Source organism: Podarcis tiliguerta, assembly GCF_965153285.1.
Source record: "Podarcis tiliguerta genome assembly, chromosome: 3".
Lineage (NCBI taxonomy): Eukaryota > Metazoa > Chordata > Lepidosauria > Squamata > Lacertidae > Podarcis > Podarcis tiliguerta.
Genome location: NC_139536.1, coordinates 116,277,233 through 116,298,001, shown reverse-complemented (window position 1 = coordinate 116,298,001; position 20,769 = coordinate 116,277,233). Strand labels below are relative to the sequence as shown.

Genomic DNA, 20,769 nt, shown 5'->3' with positions numbered 1-20,769 from the left:
TCGAAGAGGTACCAGGCAGGCATGGGGAGGTGCTTAAATTTAGGTAGTGCCTCCCTTTTTGGGGGAGGAAATTACTATGTGTTTTGGAACCTCTGCTCTTTAATTCCAAGCACACGGGCACAGGCTGTAGTGACTCAAGCTGACTGATGATTTATCCCAGCAATCTGCATTAGGGAAAATCCCACACCTGAAGATCTTCCTTGAACTGAGTACTGGCTGATTGCCAGGACTCTGCTGAGTAAGCTCAAGACAATGGCCTTATACCTCGCAAAGGAAGGTACCAAAAGGAGGACATTGTAGAATGAAAGCGTGGTGAAACAGATGCCTAGAGAATGCAAACAATGCATGTATGCTCAGAATACATATTTCACATCATCTGAAAAGTGATGTAAGAAAACCTTTCAAACAGTACATGACTGCATTTGCAAAATTAGTAACACACAAGGGTGACATTAAATGAAACCAGCCCTGCACAGAAGTAAGTGGTCTGCTAAAAAGGAGCCAGTGAGTCAGTGCCCTATTGCTCATCTCTGCTCATTTCATGTTAAAGTATTTCTCCTTTTGAGGGCGACAGCAACGCCCATACAATAACTTGTTCCCTTTTCACAAATTAGGATCTGACGTGGTAAAAAAATATGGTCTGGCCTATGCAGTAAGTCCAGGATGAAGGCAGCATTTGGATGAGGGCCTCCTCTGTCATTTCTTACAGTGGCTGAGCATGAACGGGGGGGGGGGGGGGGCAGGGGGGCGGGGAGGACTGTTTGGCATCTTCCCTCTCCTCCGCTACCAGAACTGTTTAGCCTTGGTTGCTGTTCTGAGGGCCCGGCCAGGTGTCTCAGCTGCAAGGCTGTCTGAAGACCACCTCTTAGGTGACACAAGCATTGCAAGATGGTGTTGGAAGCACATGCCAGCAGGGCATCCCCAGAGAGAGACAGCAGAAGGCACCAGCCCATTGGGGGAAACCTTTGGTGGGTGAAGATGAGCAGGAGTGGCAGGGCTCTCTGCTGTGATGGGGCGGGGAGCTTTGCATTTAATTTTCCTTGCGGAAATTAGATGTTTTCATTTTGGGAGGAATTCAATGTAGCACTTAAGCAGATTGCTGTGTCTGTGCATGCATTTCTGCCTGCCAGATGGAATGATCTGCCCTCTCTTCCTCCCATGCGCTGTCCTGGGGGGTTCTGCCAATTCCCCCTGAGTCAATTTGGTGGGACAGGAAGGGCAAAGCCTCGTTGTGCTAGAGGAAGTCCTTGCATGGGCTTCTGCTGGTGGGGCTTCTTAGTTGAATCCCAACCTAAGAGTTTAGCTGTCCCAAATGGGGATCGAACCTGCAACCTTGGCATTATCAACATACTCTCTCCAACTGAGCTATCCAGGAACTATCTTTTGATGGGACTGTATTGATCACTCCAGGCTTTCCTGTTGGAATACTTTTCAGTGACAAAAGCACAAAATAGAACCACTAAGGAAAGAATTCTGTAGAAGTTTCTTGTTAAAAGAGTTCTGTAGAAATAGTGCAATGGTTGCCAGACAGGAAAGAGCTGAGGAGGAAGCTTTCTTTGCCTGTGAGGAATGCTCTACAGAACTGTAGAGGTTTTGGCTCAGCCCTGCCAAGCAGGGAAAAGTTGAGTTGCAAGAGTGTGGGAGGTGAGTTACAAGGTGGCAAAACTGGTGCCTGGTGCATAAGATGACCCAGTTTATTGGTGTAATGGGCATTGGTCCAATGGAACAACACTTGCAAATATCCACATGCTTTTAGTATGACCAAGTGCAGCGTATGTGATTCATTTGTTGGTATCCATAACTCCCTGCCCTCATCATGACTCTGAAAAGAGATTCTGAGAACAGCAACAATTTCTGTTTGCATAGCATCTCGTTATTTGCTAGGCCCTTTTGTGCTCTGCTACCTGGCAAACTCACCTGGCAGGAAATTTCTTTTGTAAAGCCAATTCATCTGAGTTCTAAAGCATGAAATATGTTGGTGTTAAACATCCCTTTTCTAACATAATTGACTTTCACTGATTTACAAAGAAAGTATGCTTAAGAACATAAATAGAACCCTGCTTGATCAGACCAAAAGACAATTTAGTTCACTATTCTGTTCCCACAGTGGCTAGCCAGATGCCACTGCTTGTGGGACTTGAGGGTAACCTTGTAATTCCAAACAACTGGTATTCAGAAGCACAGAGGCTCCAATACTAGAGGTAGCATGCTAGTAGCTGGGAGTCCCACATGCTCCACAAACACAACTCTGGTCATGACATTTGCAACATTTTTCACCAGCTAGTTTCCGAACAAAAAGCAGCACCATCTAGTCACTGGCCTTGAACATGCCGAAATCTATCCCTGTTAATGTAACTACAGTGGTACCTTGGATTACAGACGCTTCAGGTTACAGACTCTGCTGGAATAGTACCTCAGGTTAAGAACTTTCCTTCAGGATGAGAACAGAAATCGTGCTCCAGCGGCACAGCAGCAGTGGGAGGCCCCATTAGCTAAAGTGGTACCTCAGGTTAAGAACAGTTTCAGGTTAAGAATGGACCTCCGGAACAAATCAAGTTCTTAACCCGAGGTACCACTGTATGTACAAATGGTTCTGAATCAGACCTCAGTCATGGTGCAAAGATATAGCACTACAGTTTGTAATAATTATGATGCAATCTAAAAGTATTCCGTGTGAATTGGTATGGAGGATTTGAAATGCGATGTAATTATCAAATACAAGGGACTGCCCCCCCTGGCCACCTCCTCCTCCCCTGACACTGCCCCCACCCCTTGCCCCTCTTCCCTTGCCAAAAGCGCCTTCACTCACAGGTCACCCCCATCCTCCACTTGCCTTTAAATGAGGGAGGCACTTCACAGAGTGGCTTCTAAACCTTTCTCCGAAATGCTCCCCTCCCACTCCTTGGTTCAAGGCCTCCCACCAGCGCTGCTTCCTCACTCTCTTGCCTGCCGTTGGTCACACTGGAGTTGGTGTAGTCAGCTGTTTAAAGGTAAAGGTACCCCTGACGTTAGGTCCAGTCGCGGACAACTTGGGGGTTGCACACTCATCTCGCTCTATAGGCCGAGGGAGCCGGCGTTTGTCCGCAGACAGCTTCCGGGTCATGTGGCCAGCATGACTAAGCCGCTTGTGGTGAACCAGAGCAGTGCACAGAAATGCCATTTACCTTCCTGCCGGAGCGGTACCTATTTATCTACTTGCACTTTGACATGCTTTCGAACTGCTAGGTTGGCAGGAGCAGGGACCGAGCAACGGGAGCTCATCCCGTCCCAGGGATCTGAACCGCCAACTTTCTGCAGGATCTAATCATCATACTAAAAAAGTACAATGTAAAAAGAGAAAAAGTGTTATATCACTGCTAGGTGGGCAGGAGCTGGGACAGAACAACGGGAGCTCACTCCATCGTGGGGATTCGAACCGCTGACCTTCTGATCAGCAAGCCCTAGGCTCTGTGGTTTAGACCACAGAGTGCCACCCACGTCCCTCAGTCAGCTGTTTACAGACACGCAAACTGGATTAAGAAGTGTTAGATTCCTAAGTCCAAGGGTTGTGATTTGCTTCCTGCAGCGGTATTGTTCAGTGAGCAACACAGAATGGCATGATGCAACACAACCCTGCTAAAATATCCCAAAGATGTATTCAGTGCTAGCCATACAGAACTGTGAGCAGTCACTGAGTCACACCCCGCTTGGTTAATTAGACTAGAGACAGATAAACCTGTACATGGCCTTGCTGAATCAGCAGTGCAGCATTTGGGGAGAGATAAGGAAGCCAGGGAAGAAGTCCGATGTGAAGAAACTTTTTGGAGAGGCAGATACTAGTAAAAATGAAGTGTGCTGGATTTCAGCCTTAGGGATACTATAAAAGGGCAGTTTTGCCTCTGTGTTGATGTTAGATTTCTACTGATGTTAAAAACTTTTTCACTTTTATTCCAAATCAGTGGAAGGCTGCAAATTAGGAACAAAGGATTAGGAGCAGGCCAAGAGTTGTATTCTACCTATCCAGTCTCCAGTCCAGCAACAGGAAAACTCTTCTGTCAAATCTAACAGCTGCTTCACACAATACCCTCAATCATGCACACAGACCTGTGTATTAAAGGCATATTAAAGTCATGCCATAGTATTCTGCTGCATATGCGTGGAAGTACAAAGCAGTTGTGCAATTTTGAGGCAGAAGGTGCACACATTTCACCTCCAAACCCATGTAACACAAAATGTTATGTGTTAAAACAACTGAAGGTTAGTTGAAGGGGAATTAGCTGGGCCAAGAAGAGCATGGAGTAAAGAGGGGGGGGGGGAGCACAATGTGATCTGAGCCGATAGCAGAACTGTGTTAATAATAAGTTAAAAAGCAGGTTAATCAAAAGCTAGACTGAAATGCTGTTTTACCAATTTTGGTTTTCTTTCACTCACAGCCAGCGCTGCATTTTCCAGCAAAGTTGCCAAGTAGAAGGCATTTCCATATCATATGGAATTCTTTCAATTTTATCTCAGGCAGAATCATACATACAGAAAGTCTGAACGTTTAGGCAAATAACTGATTTTTTTTCTCTTTCAAAGCCGCTTGGTTGGAGAATTTCTGATTTATTATACTTTACCAAATTGATGTCTTCTCTTAAGCACCCTAACTCCCACTAAAGGTTATTAAATGTGGCTTAGTTGCTTTGCAGATACCTTTTTGCATACCAAATTCTTCCCCTCCTCCATTATTACACGGTGGTGTTTTGTTTCATGTTGTAAACATCCTTCATGTCGCCACAGCAGTGCATTTATTGCCATCATGATTGTAGCACAAAAAGTGGTTGTGTGACGTGATACAGATACTCAAAGCATATTATATATTATGAGATTAATTCAGAATGATGCAACTCTCTTAAATGACCACACCACTTAGGGAAGGAATAGCCTTTTGTTACTTTTGAATGCTGGAGATGCACTTTTGCCATAATACTGCAGTATAAAAGCACTTGTAAAGAAAATGGATGTATTTAATTTCTTATTACTTTCTTACTCAGGAAGCAGAACTAATATTGTTTTCCACCTGCATTTATTTTGTGAAAATGATGGACTACAAGTTATGTTTATGCAAGTACAACTGAAAGGTACTCAATTCATACTTTTAAAGACTTTTTAAGGAGACGTGACATTTGAACATTATTATTTTTAAAATTTGTATACTGCCCTTTATCTGCAGATCTCAGGGCGGTTCACAAAAAATCACATAAAATTATAATTCATGAGAATCTCTTGTCCACCACTCTTTCAAAGGACTCTTGTGTTTCCATTTCAATAAACCTCTTTTTCCATGGAAACAGGGCTCAGGATTCCCAAGGATACCACCAGCCTCGCTCCTCTCCTATGAGTGAAGAAAATTAAAGTAACTGTGTTGAAAAATAACATAGCTCCCTTGGTCTCATGTAAGCGAGCTGTAATTTAATCACTTGGGACCAATCAGAGCTTGATAAAGAACTGTGTTATCCTTGACGTAATTTTTTTCCCTTCTGCCTCTTAAATCCTGAGATATATATATTCAATAAACCTCTAGTTCCAGTGAATTCTGCACACAAAGAGACAAGGATGACTTTTAATTGTGCTTCAAGCTTAGCTTCTTACTGAACTTTCCATGCCAGTGGGAACCCACACGATGATCTTCAGATGTTCTTAGCTTCCGCTCACCAGGAACGCCCAATAGGCAGGCAGGAGAGGAGCTATAGTCCAGCAACATCTGGAGGCATGGTTCTTAGGAAAACTCTATTATTCCAGTTGTCTAAGGACCAAAGACTATGTGATAATTATTGTTGCAGCTGTTATGCAAGTGGCCACTGCAGGGAAACCGGAAGGTCCTGGGAGTGGAAAGGGGAAAGCATTTAGCTTCCACCCACTGCGATCTTACAAATTGTCTTTCTGAAGCAGCTATTTGCATTTCATGGGGAGCCTTCACAGCCACCATCTTTGCTTCCTTCAAAATGCAAACGGCAAAAAACAACACCACATTTTAAAATGCAACCAAGTCTCAGAGGGGAAACCATCAATTCAATCCCTGTGTTGCAGGGGGTTGGACTAGATGACCCTTGGGTCCCTTCCACCTCTAAGATTCTATGAATCCCTCCCCTCCAAGTTGCTCAGGCTTGTGGTAAAGGGCAAACACAATCCATATTCCTTGTATAACATATGGCAAATGTTTATTGAATACATAAATCGTTCAGGCTGTGGCAGGAATCCACCCAGCACTCGTGGGAAAATGTGGCGTGATCTCTTAGAGCAATCAAATGAAACATTAACACCTGGCATAATAAATGTCTGTAATTTTATCAGGACAAGTTGTTTTCTCAAAATTTTTCTGTACCATGAAAATAAATAAAAACAGTATTTTAAAAGGTTGCTCAGGCTTCCCTGTAAATACTATTTGCATTAAAGTATGCAGTTAACCTCACACCTAGTATGACCCTAAAAGAATATGATAAGCACCAGGTTAGGACAGGCGCTATTCTTCCCACCCTGTGCCTTTCTCATGTGTTCCTAGTTCACAGACTCACTTTTGCTTATGCTAAGAAAGAATAGACCTAAAGAATGATAAATCAGACATACAGCCTGGTGCACAGAAGAGGAGACTGATCTTCCTGCATTTCTTAAACTGCACACTTGCTCCACAAAAACAGGAGAGCGTGCAATTGTAGGAGCATTCAACATCCATTGTAGGAGCATTTCAAACAGGCACAGATCTTTCTGGTATTTGTTTAAATTTCTCAAGTATTTTAAACCTTGCATTGTAATGTGAGTTTCACTTTAGAACCTGAAGTACCGTACATTGGCTGCCTATATATACCCTAAAAAACAAAACACTCCACAGTTAAGTATGTGGAAAAGCTGGATGTGCATTCACATTTTGAAAAGGGCCTTTGTGAACATGAAATTATTTCATGTGATTTTTTTTTCTGTAAGAGAAAGAACTACTTTAAAATATGGATTTGTTTATCATTTATGTACGTACCTAAGTAGTGCTTTGCTAGCTATTACCATTGTCTAATTGATCCCTGTGGAACCTTTTCAGACAAGAAGCATGTTTTTGAATATTGTCCAAGCAACCCAGGCAGGCCTTGCTCAAAACAAGACGAAAGAAGAAAGAAGTGTTTTAGCCAGTCCTGCTGTGCCAGGTCAAGTTGAAGGCACTCAAATCTGAAAAGCTCACACCCTGTCTCCCACTCTCCACTCCAGTATTTATTTACACAGCCTCATCTAACATTATCTCCATATTAAACTGCTGTTCTAAAGTGGAGAATGCTTAACATATTCTGCTCATGAAACATGTTGGAGAGAAAAGACTACAGTGAAAGATTAACTTATTTTAGAAACCTAATCACAGATATTAACAACAAACAGAACTGAAGTCATAACTATTGTTGTCAGAGAATTACAATGCTATTTGATCGCGTTATAGCCCTATCATACAATAATATATAAAGACACAGCTGCAGACGATGCTGTGGTTTGTTAATCCATGGCTTTCCATGATGTCCAAACTAAGTACTGCTTACAAACCAGGATTGGGTTTAACAAACCACAGTACAGCAGTTATCAAAAGAAAATTCTCTGGGCCATACTTTCAGAATAATCTTGCACCACACCCAGTTTTTTATTGGTAAGGAATACACTGAAAAACAAAAAAGAAACAACTCCTAGCTGTGCTTGATTCATAATACAGAACACAATTACTTTATAATAGGATCATGGAACATCCAGAAAGTATAAAATAATGCAACTACATAAGAACATGAATCATTCCCAAAATATAATTATAAACAAGCCTCTTATATTTGAACCTTAATATGTGTACAAACTCATTGAGAGGTGTGAACTTGCTTTTGCTGGATAATCTCATTTATATTAGGTCTAATTTGAGACAAAGAAATCATCTCCTAATCAACAAAAAGAAACCTTTCTCTTTTCTGAGCTATCATATTCATCAGTTGAAAATCCGTGTTCACAACAATATGTCCTAAATATCACTTGGTGCTCTTGTTCTCATTTTGAAAAGATATCTATCCATATTCTGCATATATATATATATATATATATATTTGCTTTCGTAGATTTTCACGGGTACAGGAATGCAGGTTTTGGTGTCCTCGGGTGTCTTCCCGTGTAAAAGTTGGGGTGTCTAGGCGACGTTTCGACGAGGTCTCACTCGTCATCTTCAGGCTGGTGCTTTCGGCTTCTTGTTACTGGAACAGAGCAGGATCTCAGTGTTTGAGTTCCTATAAATACTGTTGAGGAGGTGTGGTGTATAGCCTCCAATGTTCTGGGCAGAGAGGAGGTCACACTAGCCTGGGAACCTCCTCTCTGCCCAGAACATTGGAGGCTATACACCACACCTCCTCAACAGTATTTATAGGAACTCAAACACTGAGATCCTGCTCTGTTCCAGTAACAAGAAGCCGAAAGCACCAGCCTGAAGATGACGAGTGAGACCTCGTCGAAACGTCGCCTAGACACCCCAACTTTTACACGGGAAGACACCCGAGGACACCAAAACCTGCATATATATATATATATATATTATATTATCTGAAATGTTTAAATGTTTCTTTGATTGTCCTTGAAACTTGCCAGATCTTGCTAGTGTGGCATGTCAGTCACACCCTTTGAGAACCAGTCCCATAGCATCTTCTCAAAGCCAAGAAAGGGGATAAATGAGTGCCCAAGGCTCAGTCTGCTCAATTTTTTGATTCATGGTTTATGGAGGCTTCATATGTCTTTATTAAGACTACTGTTATTTGATCCATATATTATAGGATTTATATTTTTATTATCTTAACAGCAAAGGCTTACTCTCAATGGTGCAACTGTTTCTTTTAAAATTATTAAAGGATATTAACCAAGTGTAAAAAGGTAAAGGTATCCCTGACCATTAGGTCCAGTCGTGACCGACTCTGGGGTTGCAGTGCTCATCTCGCTTTACTGGCCGAGGGATCCGGTGTACAGCTTCCGGGTCATGTGGCCAGCATGACTAAGCCGCTTCTGGCGAACCAACGCAGTGCACGGAAACGCCATTTACCTTCCCGCCAGAGCGGTACCTATTTATCTACTTGCACTTTGACATGCTTTCGAACTGCTAGGTTGACAGGAGCAGGGACCGAGCAATGGGAGCTCACCCCGTCGCGGGGGTTCGAACTGCCAACCTTCTGATCGGCAAGTCCTAGGCTCTGTGGTTTAACCCAGAGCTCCACCCACGTCCCTTATTAACATGGTGTATACTCAGTCAAAACAAATTAAGGTGACGCTGTTTCAGATACTCGTCATTTTTCTGCTGTCCTTTTCTTAACTTCTCAGTGTCATTTTCAGTTCAGCTTATCTATTCAAAGCAGTTTAAAATAGTTGGTTAAAATTTAAGAACTTTAGAGCTGTGGGTTAAATTGATTTTTGTAACATTTGTGCTGCTTTATCCAAGTATTGTACAGGGATTATAGTGGGTCTGGAAGTGGTGTACTCTTCCAGTTGGGGTTCCTTTTTCCAGGGAAAGATTCTAAGATACCACAAGACTCTTGCTTTTGCTGCAATAGACTACTATTGCTAGAGCTCTACTTTACCACTTTAACAGGTACAAGTTGGCAGCATATGCTTTCAGATTCTTAAGAGTGTTTGTGCTGCATTCATCATCCATTTCTACTGTAATGCTCCTAAGCTACTTGTGCTGCCCTCATGAACAAGTCTGGATCCCCATGATGAAGGGAAAGGGAGTGTGTGCCACTAAACTAGGAAGACTTCTGAATAAACATGAATTTGGGCTGCACATGTAGTTTTGAAATGGGACTGTTGTGTATTTCTCATTAACTTGCTTTTTAAGATGTACAGCACAGCTTGGACTGTTCCTAAGTTTACAGCACCTGTTCCCTATTAGAAGTTACTGCCTTAGGCAGCAGTCTAAATTGTCTGAATTTCCTTACATTCATTAAGTTATTGGCAACTTACTGTTGTGTTAAGGGCTTTACCATTTATTTATTTATTTATTTATTTTATTATCACATTTATATTGTACCTTTCCTCTCTAAGAAGCTCAGAGCAGCATACATGGAGTTTACTCAATGGCCAGGTGTTGTTTCCAGTTTTATTTTTGGATAGTGTCTAGTGATTTCAGCACTGAAATCAATGAGACTGAAGTCAAAAGTAACTTGACTCACCTATTTCAGTGGAGCCAAAGTGCTGCTACCAACATAAAGTGGAATATGTTCCTGCTTTTGCATACACAGAACGTACCAGATAGAACCAATCTGCTGTAAAGTCAAAGTATTAAAATACCGCAAACAAGTTTCTAATCAAATCTTACAGCAACACACTTTTCAAATTCAAAGACATTTTATTTTATTTACAAAAATAGAATTAAAAAAACTCATTTTTATCTCTTGATAAAACGTAGAGATTGCAGACAATATGAACTTGGTGGTGCAGTAAGCGTGGAGTAAAGCAACAAAACGGAATACAGAAAAATGGGGAAAAACGAGGTGAGCGACAAAGAAGGACTAAGATGAACAAGCTTACTGTGTGTTTTCTCAGAAGTGTGTTGCAATGTATTCTTTGGGGCTTATCCATAGGCAAGTGTTCACAGGATACAGGCCTTAAAGTCCAGTCCTCTACATGTCTACTCAGGAATAAGCCCCTTTTGAGTTCAATGGTGCTTGTTCCATGTAAGGGGGAACAGAACAGTGGCCTTACGAGTAGGGGAATATACTAATGAGTGCTGCTACTGCAATGGGGCTTCCCCCTTCCTCTCCGCCACCCCCACCCCAAATTGGCTGTGGGGTATAAGAACAACCTCCAGAAATGCATGCGGGGGAAGAAGGTTTCCTCTTGCAAGCTGAAAAGCTTGTCCTAATGACTGCCATGATGAATTCCTCCCTCAGCAAATTTTCTTTCTTAACGTAAGCATACAACTATATCAGGATAGAATATTTTTAAGAATGAACAGATTTCCCTTCAAATCTAAACATCAAAAAGATAGAAACCCCTCTGAGGAGACTGGAGCCTATCTCAAAACAATGTGGAAGAATGCCACTGCTCTAAGTTTTGGATTATCGTAAAGACGAGCATTATATATGCCCCTGTAAGCCCCTTTACTACCATGCTGCCTGTAGATCTCTTTCTCAGTCTCTCTGCCACTGAAATGTTACCTCATAATACCACTAAGCCTCCCCTACACCATGGAAATGGACTTGGACAACTTTGCTGCACCCACAGAAACAGAGGGGCTTTTCCAGTGCAAAATGTCACTCCTTGTTGACTGGTTATAATTTGCTCCTAGCAAGCAGTGCAATGGTAGAAATTGCACCAGTGTGATGGACAAGAGCATGCCCCCATCTTATGGGGCAACAAACCACAGACCCAGGCCATAAGAGCTCTCAAGTAAATTAAAGTTGACATACTGATGGTGATCATTATATAGTGTGAATTATTTAGACTTGTCTATACAAATTGGGATGTACACACATATACTTTTTGAAATTCAAAAACAATTAACTTTATTTAACTTTTTATATTTCAACACATTTAAAATAGTTTACTCTATTTAAATATGACTGACAACACTATACAAATATTTCTTAAATATATTTAAGAAAATGTTTTGGTCTTCCATCTGAACAATAAATACAGGCACTTCTACGTATATAAAGAAAGCAGTCATTGAATAATTGTCTGATATAACACAGATGAAGATATGGCAGATAGAGTGTTTTAGGACCTGTGCCTTTGAGATACCCTTAATAATTATAGGGGTCATTTGAGTGATTTGGAATCTCAGAAATTGCACATTTTCATAAGGTTCTAACCCTAGACCATAAGGAAGGCCCAGTTTTTGTAAGCCAATTAACAATTCACATATCAGTTAATTTTATCAGTGAAGTTGCCTGATTTTTTTTAACAACATAAAAGACAACAGAGCAAATGTTAAGCCTACTGTGGAAATAAAGAGACTGTGTAGGTCTGGTACCAGTTTAAGAAAAAGTGTAAAACGCTTGACCATTAGCTAAGTCTGATGCAAAGCAACACTTAACCTCCCAAAATACACTTTAAACTATACAGCTTTTCAGCCATAGATATGTATCATCTGATATTTTAAACACAGTTACATACAGATTACACAGATCTCCATCACATTTAACTGAATACTGTTCAGTGGGAGGATATAACGAGACAGTGGAAAAGGAAAGCCATAAAAACCAACTGTTTGGTGACATGACTTGCATTTTACTCAGGAGTAGGTCCATTTAAATCCATAAACTTAAATTACTTGTAACTTAATTCCAATAGGAGTACTCAGAGTATGAGAGCTGAACACTCCACCCAAGTTTATTTATTTTGAAGTTACTTTTTTGAATTTGAGTTCCAAAACCGTCTCCGAGATATCTTATCTCAGGAAAACAAATCAGTGTATAGCTTCTATCACCACAATTAAATAATTATTATAATTAGAAAACAGGAAAGGTCTTCTAATATTTGAGCTAAATGGTCATTAAATCAATAGTTTAATCACAACTTCTGAAGGGTATGCTTTTTCAGGTTTTTATTCGGTGAAAGTATTGAACACATGACAGTGGAAAGATAAAGGACTGCATCTACATGCCATATCCTCATGATGTGCATTGTTACTGATGTAATTGTTCTTTTAGACGTTCTGGACAAACCATTTATAGCGAGTTTTGCTTTGCAAAACAAACCATTCAAAGTACTAACCATTTAGCCAAGAAATTAAACCCAAATTTGGAGAGAACTTTTGGACATATATGTACTCAACAGCTTAAATTTGGATCTTGCAAGTTCGTCCAAATCTTAATAATTTCTTGGGGTTGCCTGCTGTGGACCAACATTAAATTTGTGTAGGAACAAATATTATCCCTGTGTTTCTCTTCAATGCCAAAAGTTTTGAAGCCTTTGTGTTTTTCGGGAGCAAGCCCAAGTTTCTGAAGGCACATTCCAGTATAGACATCATCAATGGGATAGAGTAGGACTTGGTCGGATGCATTGGCTAATCTTAATGCAAGATCACCAGAATAGAGAAACCCACCACCTCCTGCATATGGAGGGTAAGAGCCTTCATAAATACTTTCTGGGATATAGTACTTCAGTGTCTTGTCACGATGAGGTCCAGCATCTTTGATCACATCACCTATGAACAAGTCTTTGGCTTTATCCTTGGTTAAACTCTTCAAGTAATCCAGGATCTGATGCGTGTTCACAAAAACATCATCATCTCCCTTAAAAATAAACTGGGCATCTGGGCAGGTATTGCTCACCCATTTCAGAAACAGTACCTCTTTCAGGGTCAAATTGAAGAAAGTATCTTTGTAGTCCCATAAAAGAATATCTTGGTGGGTTTCACTCTCAAATTTCAACATATCTGAGAGATCAGGAAAGTTATCCTCCGGAGAGTTCTGGCCTAACAAGAAGACCCTCACAACAGTTGCATCCCCCGATTTAATTTCTTTCCCCCAAGACTGTCGGATTGCTTGTCTTCTGTCAAAATGGGGAATAAGTGATTTGATAGCCAGAAGCAGAAAAGGTTTATGTTTGCACTTGTGTGGTTGGTCCACTAATATTGAATAGTTTCTACATCTCAAGTAATGCAAGAAGTCTTTAAATCTATCTGGCAAGTCTTTAAAGCCATTAATTTGTAGAGCTACAAATGGGTCAGGATCACACGCATTTGAAAAGCTGCCATTAGAAGATAAGCTTTCTTCCACTGTCATATTTGTAAGCAATGCAAAAATCGGATTGGATAAGCGTTCCAGCTTCTGCTGCTGTTTATTCCAATATGCCTTGTGAGGAACAAATTTTCTCCAGAATTTGGCCTGTGGTATTATAACGTGCCTTTTTGAATTCTTTGCTTGGCCACTGCTCTTTGACACCTCCACAATCACATAGATGAAGAAGTTGACCATCATTAGAATTCCCAGCAACTTTAATCTTCTGCGTCCAACACTCATGTCTCATATCTAGAAAAAAGAAAGAGCCATTAGCATCTGAAAAACATATAATGGTATATATAGCAAGATACTGTTCCAGATGAATGCAATTATTGTGTGACTAGGTATTTGGAAGAATGCGAAGCTCAGTAAATCAAAATCTCATCCTGAACTGGGAATACAGCAACCAGTATGAATGAAAGGTATAAAACTGAACAAACAACAAGATTTTACTTCATAGAACTATAGAGTTGGAAGGGACCCAAGGGTCATCTAGTCCAACCCCTTGCAGTTTATTGAAATAGTTATAAACCACATTTTCATATAAAATATCACAGTGCAATATACAGACTAAAAACACAGTATTAAAATAAAAATGTGAAACATATCACTGAGAATTGATTGGCAAAGAATCTCAGATCTGAAAGGCCTGTCTGAATAAAAGTTTTTAGAAGGTGTCTAAAAATGTGCAAGGAATGCTCCTGCCAAACTACTATAATAAAATAAATACTGGGGTAGGAATTGTTTTTGTTTGCCATTATGTTATGTATGTTTGTGTTTTTCTATTGTAAACTGCCCTGTGATTCACGGATGTATGGTGGTATAGAAATTTAATAAATAGATAATAAAATATAAGCTAGGAGTTCCACAGGGCAGGGCCCTGATAAAGGCAGCTAAACCTCAAGGGTACCTCTCTCTCTCGGACACATGCTCTTATATCCGACTAGGAGAACAAGCTACCTAACAAAATAATAACAATAATAATAATACTTTTTTATTTATACCCCGCCCTCTCCAGCCAAGGCCCGGCTCAGAGCGGCTTACAAGCAATAATAAAAACAAGATGAATGATTACAACTTAAAAACAAAAGTAAAATACAACATTAAAATAATGGAACATTAAAATATTAAAATGTAGCCTCTTAAAAATAGTTCTTAGTGTACTGGATTAGTCATTTGTATTACTGATAAGGCATACCATATTATCCACCCAAGTGGAACTGAATATGGAGTATTCAGTAAACTTAGATAAAATTATTTTCATAGTAATACTTGTAGTTTTCATTATAAGTTTTGACTTTCAAAGCCCATATGCTGCATTGCAGTGTGTGGAATAAATATATTATTACAAGTACAGTATTATGTATGCCTCTAGGCAATGTACAGTTTAAAACAGATTAACGGTAGAGAAAATCATATCAAACTACAGCTAGCAATACAATCCTACCACAAGCGCGCTCTCGCGCTCTCTCTCTCTCTCTCTCTCTCTCTCTCTCTCTCTCTCTCACACACACACACACACACACACAAATCGCTCTTAGGTTATATAATTCCAATAAGCAATATTAAAGCACTGGCTGAAAAAGATGCTAAGATTTTTTTAATGTTGAAAACAATGAAAAGACTTCTGAGAAAAGAAAGGTTTCTCTCTGGCACCAAGGAGATTTGAAGGGGTGGGGCAGGAGAAGGAGCTCCCTTGGGGAGAATGATCCACAGGCAGTGAGTGGGCATGGCCGGAACGGCCGTCATTCATTGACACTGTCCAAATCTCAACAGAAGAGCACTCAGCAGATCTCGGAGGATGATAAAACGCTTCTTTTGACGTTCTTCAATATGATCAGATAAAAGATCTTGCTATGACCATTCTAATTCTAAGTCACTGTTGCAACATGAACATGTAATTTAAGAACAAATTAAGTAAAATGTTGCTTAATAACTAGGATGTTAATGAAGGTCCCCTGAACTCCATCTTACCAATGTTTGATCTTACTCTAAAGGAGGCAATTGTGAAAACAGCTCACACCAAGAGTGTAAGTGGTTAGAATACTAGCCTGAGTTTACCTTCATATAGCTTTAGCTCATTGGTTGTTTCTTCCTCCCATTTCCAAATGGAGTGTTTGAACAAGGAGAGGCTTTTGTCAACTCTCATTTTCATGTTTGGAGGGTCCAAAAATATTGCTTTTGATCCTCCTAGGGAAAAAAGTAGCACAATTTCCCCAACCTATTGCCTCCTCAGATGTTTTGAGCTACAACTCCCATCAGCACCAACAAACATATTGCGCTAACTGGAAGTTATGGGTCAGTCTGAAGAAGTCTGTAAAGTAAAACTTGATGTATACAGTTGATTTAAGCATGCGGATTATGTGACAGAGACCTTTCATATATTGGCACCTTAAAATTTATATGGAAGATTGTGTGCTTAACATTCCCCTCCCCCACCCAGCCCTGAAAAATATTTCAAAATTCCCTTTCATATAAAAGCTTGCATTAAATTCTAATGCAGCAGCCTGGGAATTAATGCTTTTCAATTTGCTCCTAAATTTTATCATTCAACCGCAGAGACCCATGGGTTGGCTGTCTTCTGTAGCTGCAGCAGTGCCCTTATAAGATTCTACAACTAGAGCCAGTGTGACATTATGGGCAGTGCCAGGCTTGAACCCAAAAGATTCGGGTTCAGATCCCCCCTCAGTCATGAAGCTCACCTTGGCCTGCCACTCATTCTCAGCATAACCAACTATCAAGGCTGGTGCAAGGGTAAAAATGAGTGCTGGGAGTGGGGGAGACAGGACGGGACACATCCATCTGTACCAGACTACCTTGGCGAAGGAAGGTTTGCTGTTTGCTAAATAATACCCAAACCCTTCCCACATGCGTGTAGCAGGTCAGACTGAAAACAAGGGGTGCCTTTAGACATCTGTGGCACTTTACAGTGTAGAACACATAAATAACAGCAGCAAAGTTACTTGTTTGGAAGTTGTAATACCAGTTCCACCGCACAGTACTGGTTAAGCAGCAATCTTTACCCTACAGGCCTAAGGGAATGTGCAAGAGTAGCAATTAGAATTTCTTTTTTAAAAATACTCATGGCAAAGGGTGATATTCAATGGCAGTCAGGGCATTACTCAGTTGGATATCACACAAATAATTCCTGAATGCCCCTTGGAATTATGCCACTTGCATTACTTTCATTTAAAAATATTTACAACATGCTTTTCTGCTAAACAGAACATTTAAAGAAGTGGCCACAATCTCAATGATATATATATATATAAAGCTCATGTAGGTAGGATAGATAAACCCAAATAGCTGAGAGCAAAACAAGCACAGAAACAAATGCAGCAAGCAGAAAGTAAACTATTCCCAAAGCCCTCAAAACAGTCTTGGGCTGCAATAGTATACTCACTTATCTGGGACTAAGTTCCATTGAACTCAGTGGAGCTTACTTCTGAGTAGAAATGTATAGGATTGCGCTATTAGTGTGGAGACAGAAGGCAGGAGTGAAGAGGCCAGATGCGTCACTGAGGTGAGGGAGATCCAGAGCCTGTGCACAATGGCTGATAAGGCCCTGCCCTAGTAAAACACCCACACATCCACCAAAATGCGGGAGAACACAACCTTTCCTCATAATTAAAGAGTCAAAACAGTCTGTGGAATTAACTACCAGCTAATTATTTTATGCCTGATTTTTAATTAAAGCATTCCGAAGACAAAGGCAAGCTCCTTAGTTATTTAAAAGGGAGCAAAATTATTTTTAGGATGATAAATAGCAACTACGCTTTTATCTTGGGGCAATAACTTTGCCCAGTATTTAATACTAAACTGTGAATGAGGAACAGTACCAGGAACGTAAGCTTACCTTAAACGTAGCTTGATATCAAGATGGATCCTAAGAAACTAGAGGCTTTCCCACCTCCTCCTGTCCACTGAAGTTCCCTGTTCCCCCTTGAAAAGCCAATCCAGAGGGCTTGTAAACCTTAAGGAACAGCATGGGGAGCTACTACTGGAAGGAGTTGGCAAAAGCTGGGAAACCCGCCCCCTGCCAGCAGCTGTCTGGATCCAACCTGCACCCTGGTACACAACTGTACTGTGCGTGTTGTTCTGTAGCCACCTTCATCTGGTATGCCTAGAGGTCTTGACAGGCAGACGGTGATCTATATTGCTCTCATTCCTTATCCTGCATGCTTCCTATACACACAAAAAATCAGAGGAGCAGGCAAGTAAAAGAAGTTAGGGTCCCCACCATTTAAGTCCTCACTACTGCTAACCATGGGAGAAATTTAAGAAGCAAGACAAGATCAATCAAGAGCAGTTAGATAGGAAATTATAAATGCTTCTTGTGCAAAATGCCTTCATACCAATTTTTTCCTCCTCCAATTCCAACCATTTCCTGGGGATTCCTCAATACCTGGGATAAGCTTTGGGGGTTGTATAGGGAGTGGGAAATTCATGCTGCACTGTAAAAAACCGAAAGTCTTAATGTAGCAATTCTGGTGGCAATTCCTATTCACTACAGATTATCAGGCAAGTGGCTGTTTGCAAGCCCAGCATTAAAATATCCATTTGAATTTCCCCATAAAGGCGTAATCTTAAATTTTCATTTTATGTTCACATTGTATTTTTATATTTTATATTGGGGGGGGGTACATAGTGTGAAAAAGAGTAATTATTGTTGATAGTATAAAAATGCTGTAATAAATAGTAAAAATAAATAACTGAACTCCAGGACAGAACCACTTTTAAAAACAAAATAATTGTGACCAGAGTAATTGCCAGGAATGAGCTATTTAAATGTAAATTAATCCATTTACGTCTCCATAGGAGACATGTGCAAAAAAAGTAAGGTAGGCATCAATCTTATGTCTGCTTTTGTTGCACACTAAGGAGAAGGAATCTTGGCTATCTAAGCGAATTTTACTCACTTGTTGAGATAAAGCAGACTGCAGGCATCGGCTACATTTAAGGGTTGTGTTTGCATGCAAAGTTAAACCATGATTTTAGCCCAATTGTGGTTCTCCTGATCCCCCCAAGCCAATTCTGGGGGTGCTGGGGAAGAGGAGAGGAGAAGCCCCATTGAACGACTGGAAGCCCTTGCGCAGGGCTTCCATTGATGGGACTCGTTAGCTGAATCCTGTCCTATGTGACTTAGTTGCATCTGGAGTATTGTGCCCAGTTGGGGGCACCACATTAAAAGAATGACACTTATTAACTACAGTGCTTCCAAAGAGGGAAGATCAGCATGGTGAGGGGTGTGGTAACTAAGTGATATGAGTTATGTACGTTTAGTCTCAAGAAGATTAAAGGAGTACATGACTGTGGTCTTCAAATATCTGAAGGGTTCTCATGTACAAGTGTTCCCTGTTGCTCCAGAGGGTGGGATTAGAACAGATGGGTGGAAAATGCAGAGAAGCAAAATTCTGCTAACATTAGCAGAAACCAGAGTGGAGGTAAGACATTGCACACCTAAGACTGGGCCCAGCCTCCTAATACTGCTGTGCTGCCTTGCATATTCCTTTGTTTGCTCACCAAACCTGAGAAAGTTCCTGGCTTCTCTGAGAGCAAGGCATTGCGGAAGAGGTTGTCCAGAGAGTGCCAGTGTGGCCCTCACTTTGCAGCACTTCAATCACAGCTTAAATATACAATTATAAAGGTAAAAGGTAAAGGTACCCCTGCCCGTACGGGCCAGTCTTGACAGACTCTAGGGTTGTGCGCCCATCTCACTTAAGAGGCCGGGGGCCAGCGCTGTCCGGAGACACTTCCGGGTCACGTGGCCAGCGTGACATAAATACACAATTATAAACTTCTTCAAAACACTAAAGTTTTAAGAAAATGTTGACGTGTATTCTGAAGCAAAAACTGTGCAAGCACTCTCGGGGTGACTGCTTCCACAAGGCCTCACTCTAGGGAACTCTTTGTCAAAGTGAAGCCAGGCGTTCTAGTGCCACTGAAGCTGGTGGGAGCAGGTGAGTGAGTAGGGGGAAGTGGCAGCAGTAGATGGGCAGACCAGCCACCATATTCTTCGCTCTATAAGATGCAACCAACCATAAGACACACCTAGTTTTAGAGGAGGAGAACAAGGGGAAAAAATATTCTCTCCCTCTCTGCTCAGCGCCTCTCCAGCAAAGCGGGAGGAGAAAAGGAAGGGGCTCCGTTTCTCCTCCCGCTTCGCTGAAGGTGCCTGAGCGCAGTGGGAGTGAAAGCAATGCGAAGCCTCCTGAGCGCAGTGGGAGGCTCCCGCTGCGCTCAGGAGGCTTTGGGCGGCTATCCCTGAAGCCAGGAGAGCAAGAGGGACCAATCCCTCTTGCTCTCCTGGTTTCAGCAAAAGCTGCGCAGCTTGCATTCGCTCCATAAGATGAACACACGTTTCCCCTTACTTTTTAGGAGGGGAAAAGTGCGTCTTATAGAGCGAAAAATATGGTGATTATGTTAGCGGACAGCCAGCTAGTTTGTTAATAGCAATGGTGGTGGTTGGCTGGCCCTGTAGCTAGAAGATGGTGGGTCATATGATCTCTTAGTCTTCCCCATCCACTTCATTCAGTGTGGGCCTGGAAGAAATTTTCTCACAGCATTATTACTGATTGAATTAGTTTTTTTATGTGCTGCATTTTAATCCATGGCTTAAGTATTACGTGCGAACACAACCTCACTACTTCAGATGGCACACAGTTGGCCTTTTGACTATGAATCAACAGCCAATCGGATAAGCAGTTAATAATATTGTATATAGCAAAAGGAAACTTACCAAGTACTTCCAGATGGTTGAAGGCAATATGGAAGATACTCAAATTAAGCAAATAAAAAACTTCATTCTAGCTCAATGACTATCAAACTACTATATAAAATACAGACAGGATCACATTAATGAGCTATGATATCAGGCTAGCAAACCTGAATTTATTACAATTTCAGATGGAAAGGAGAGGATTTGGTATTGACTCTTCCTAACAGAAAAACTGTAAGGCATACAGGGGAGAAGCTGCTACATAAAACTGCACTGGCACTTTCTCCTGTATGCCATGACATCAGAGTGCATTGTTAG

The 20,769-nt window shown here is 41.1% G+C and overlaps 1 protein-coding gene across 6 annotated transcripts in view; it reads right to left on the bottom strand.

The window, feature by feature from the left end:
* Positions 1–10,331: 10,331 nt before the first annotated feature.
* B3GNT2 (UDP-GlcNAc:betaGal beta-1,3-N-acetylglucosaminyltransferase 2) overlaps positions 10,332–20,769 on the bottom strand; it is a 50,719-nt gene continuing 40,281 nt past the window's right edge. For 4 of the 6 annotated variants that reach the window (XM_083435433.1, XM_083435432.1, XM_083435434.1 and 1 more), the window contains one exon: positions 10,332–13,982. In XM_083435433.1, coding sequence (XP_083291559.1) covers positions 12,780–13,973 — 1,194 coding nt within the window. In that variant the 5' untranslated portion in view covers positions 13,974–13,982 and the 3' untranslated portion in view covers positions 10,332–12,779. Of the gene's footprint in view, positions 13,983–17,589; positions 17,919–20,472; positions 20,616–20,769 lie in introns of those variants that run through there. The other 2 variants (XM_083435431.1, XM_083435435.1) reach the window with 2 other exon arrangements.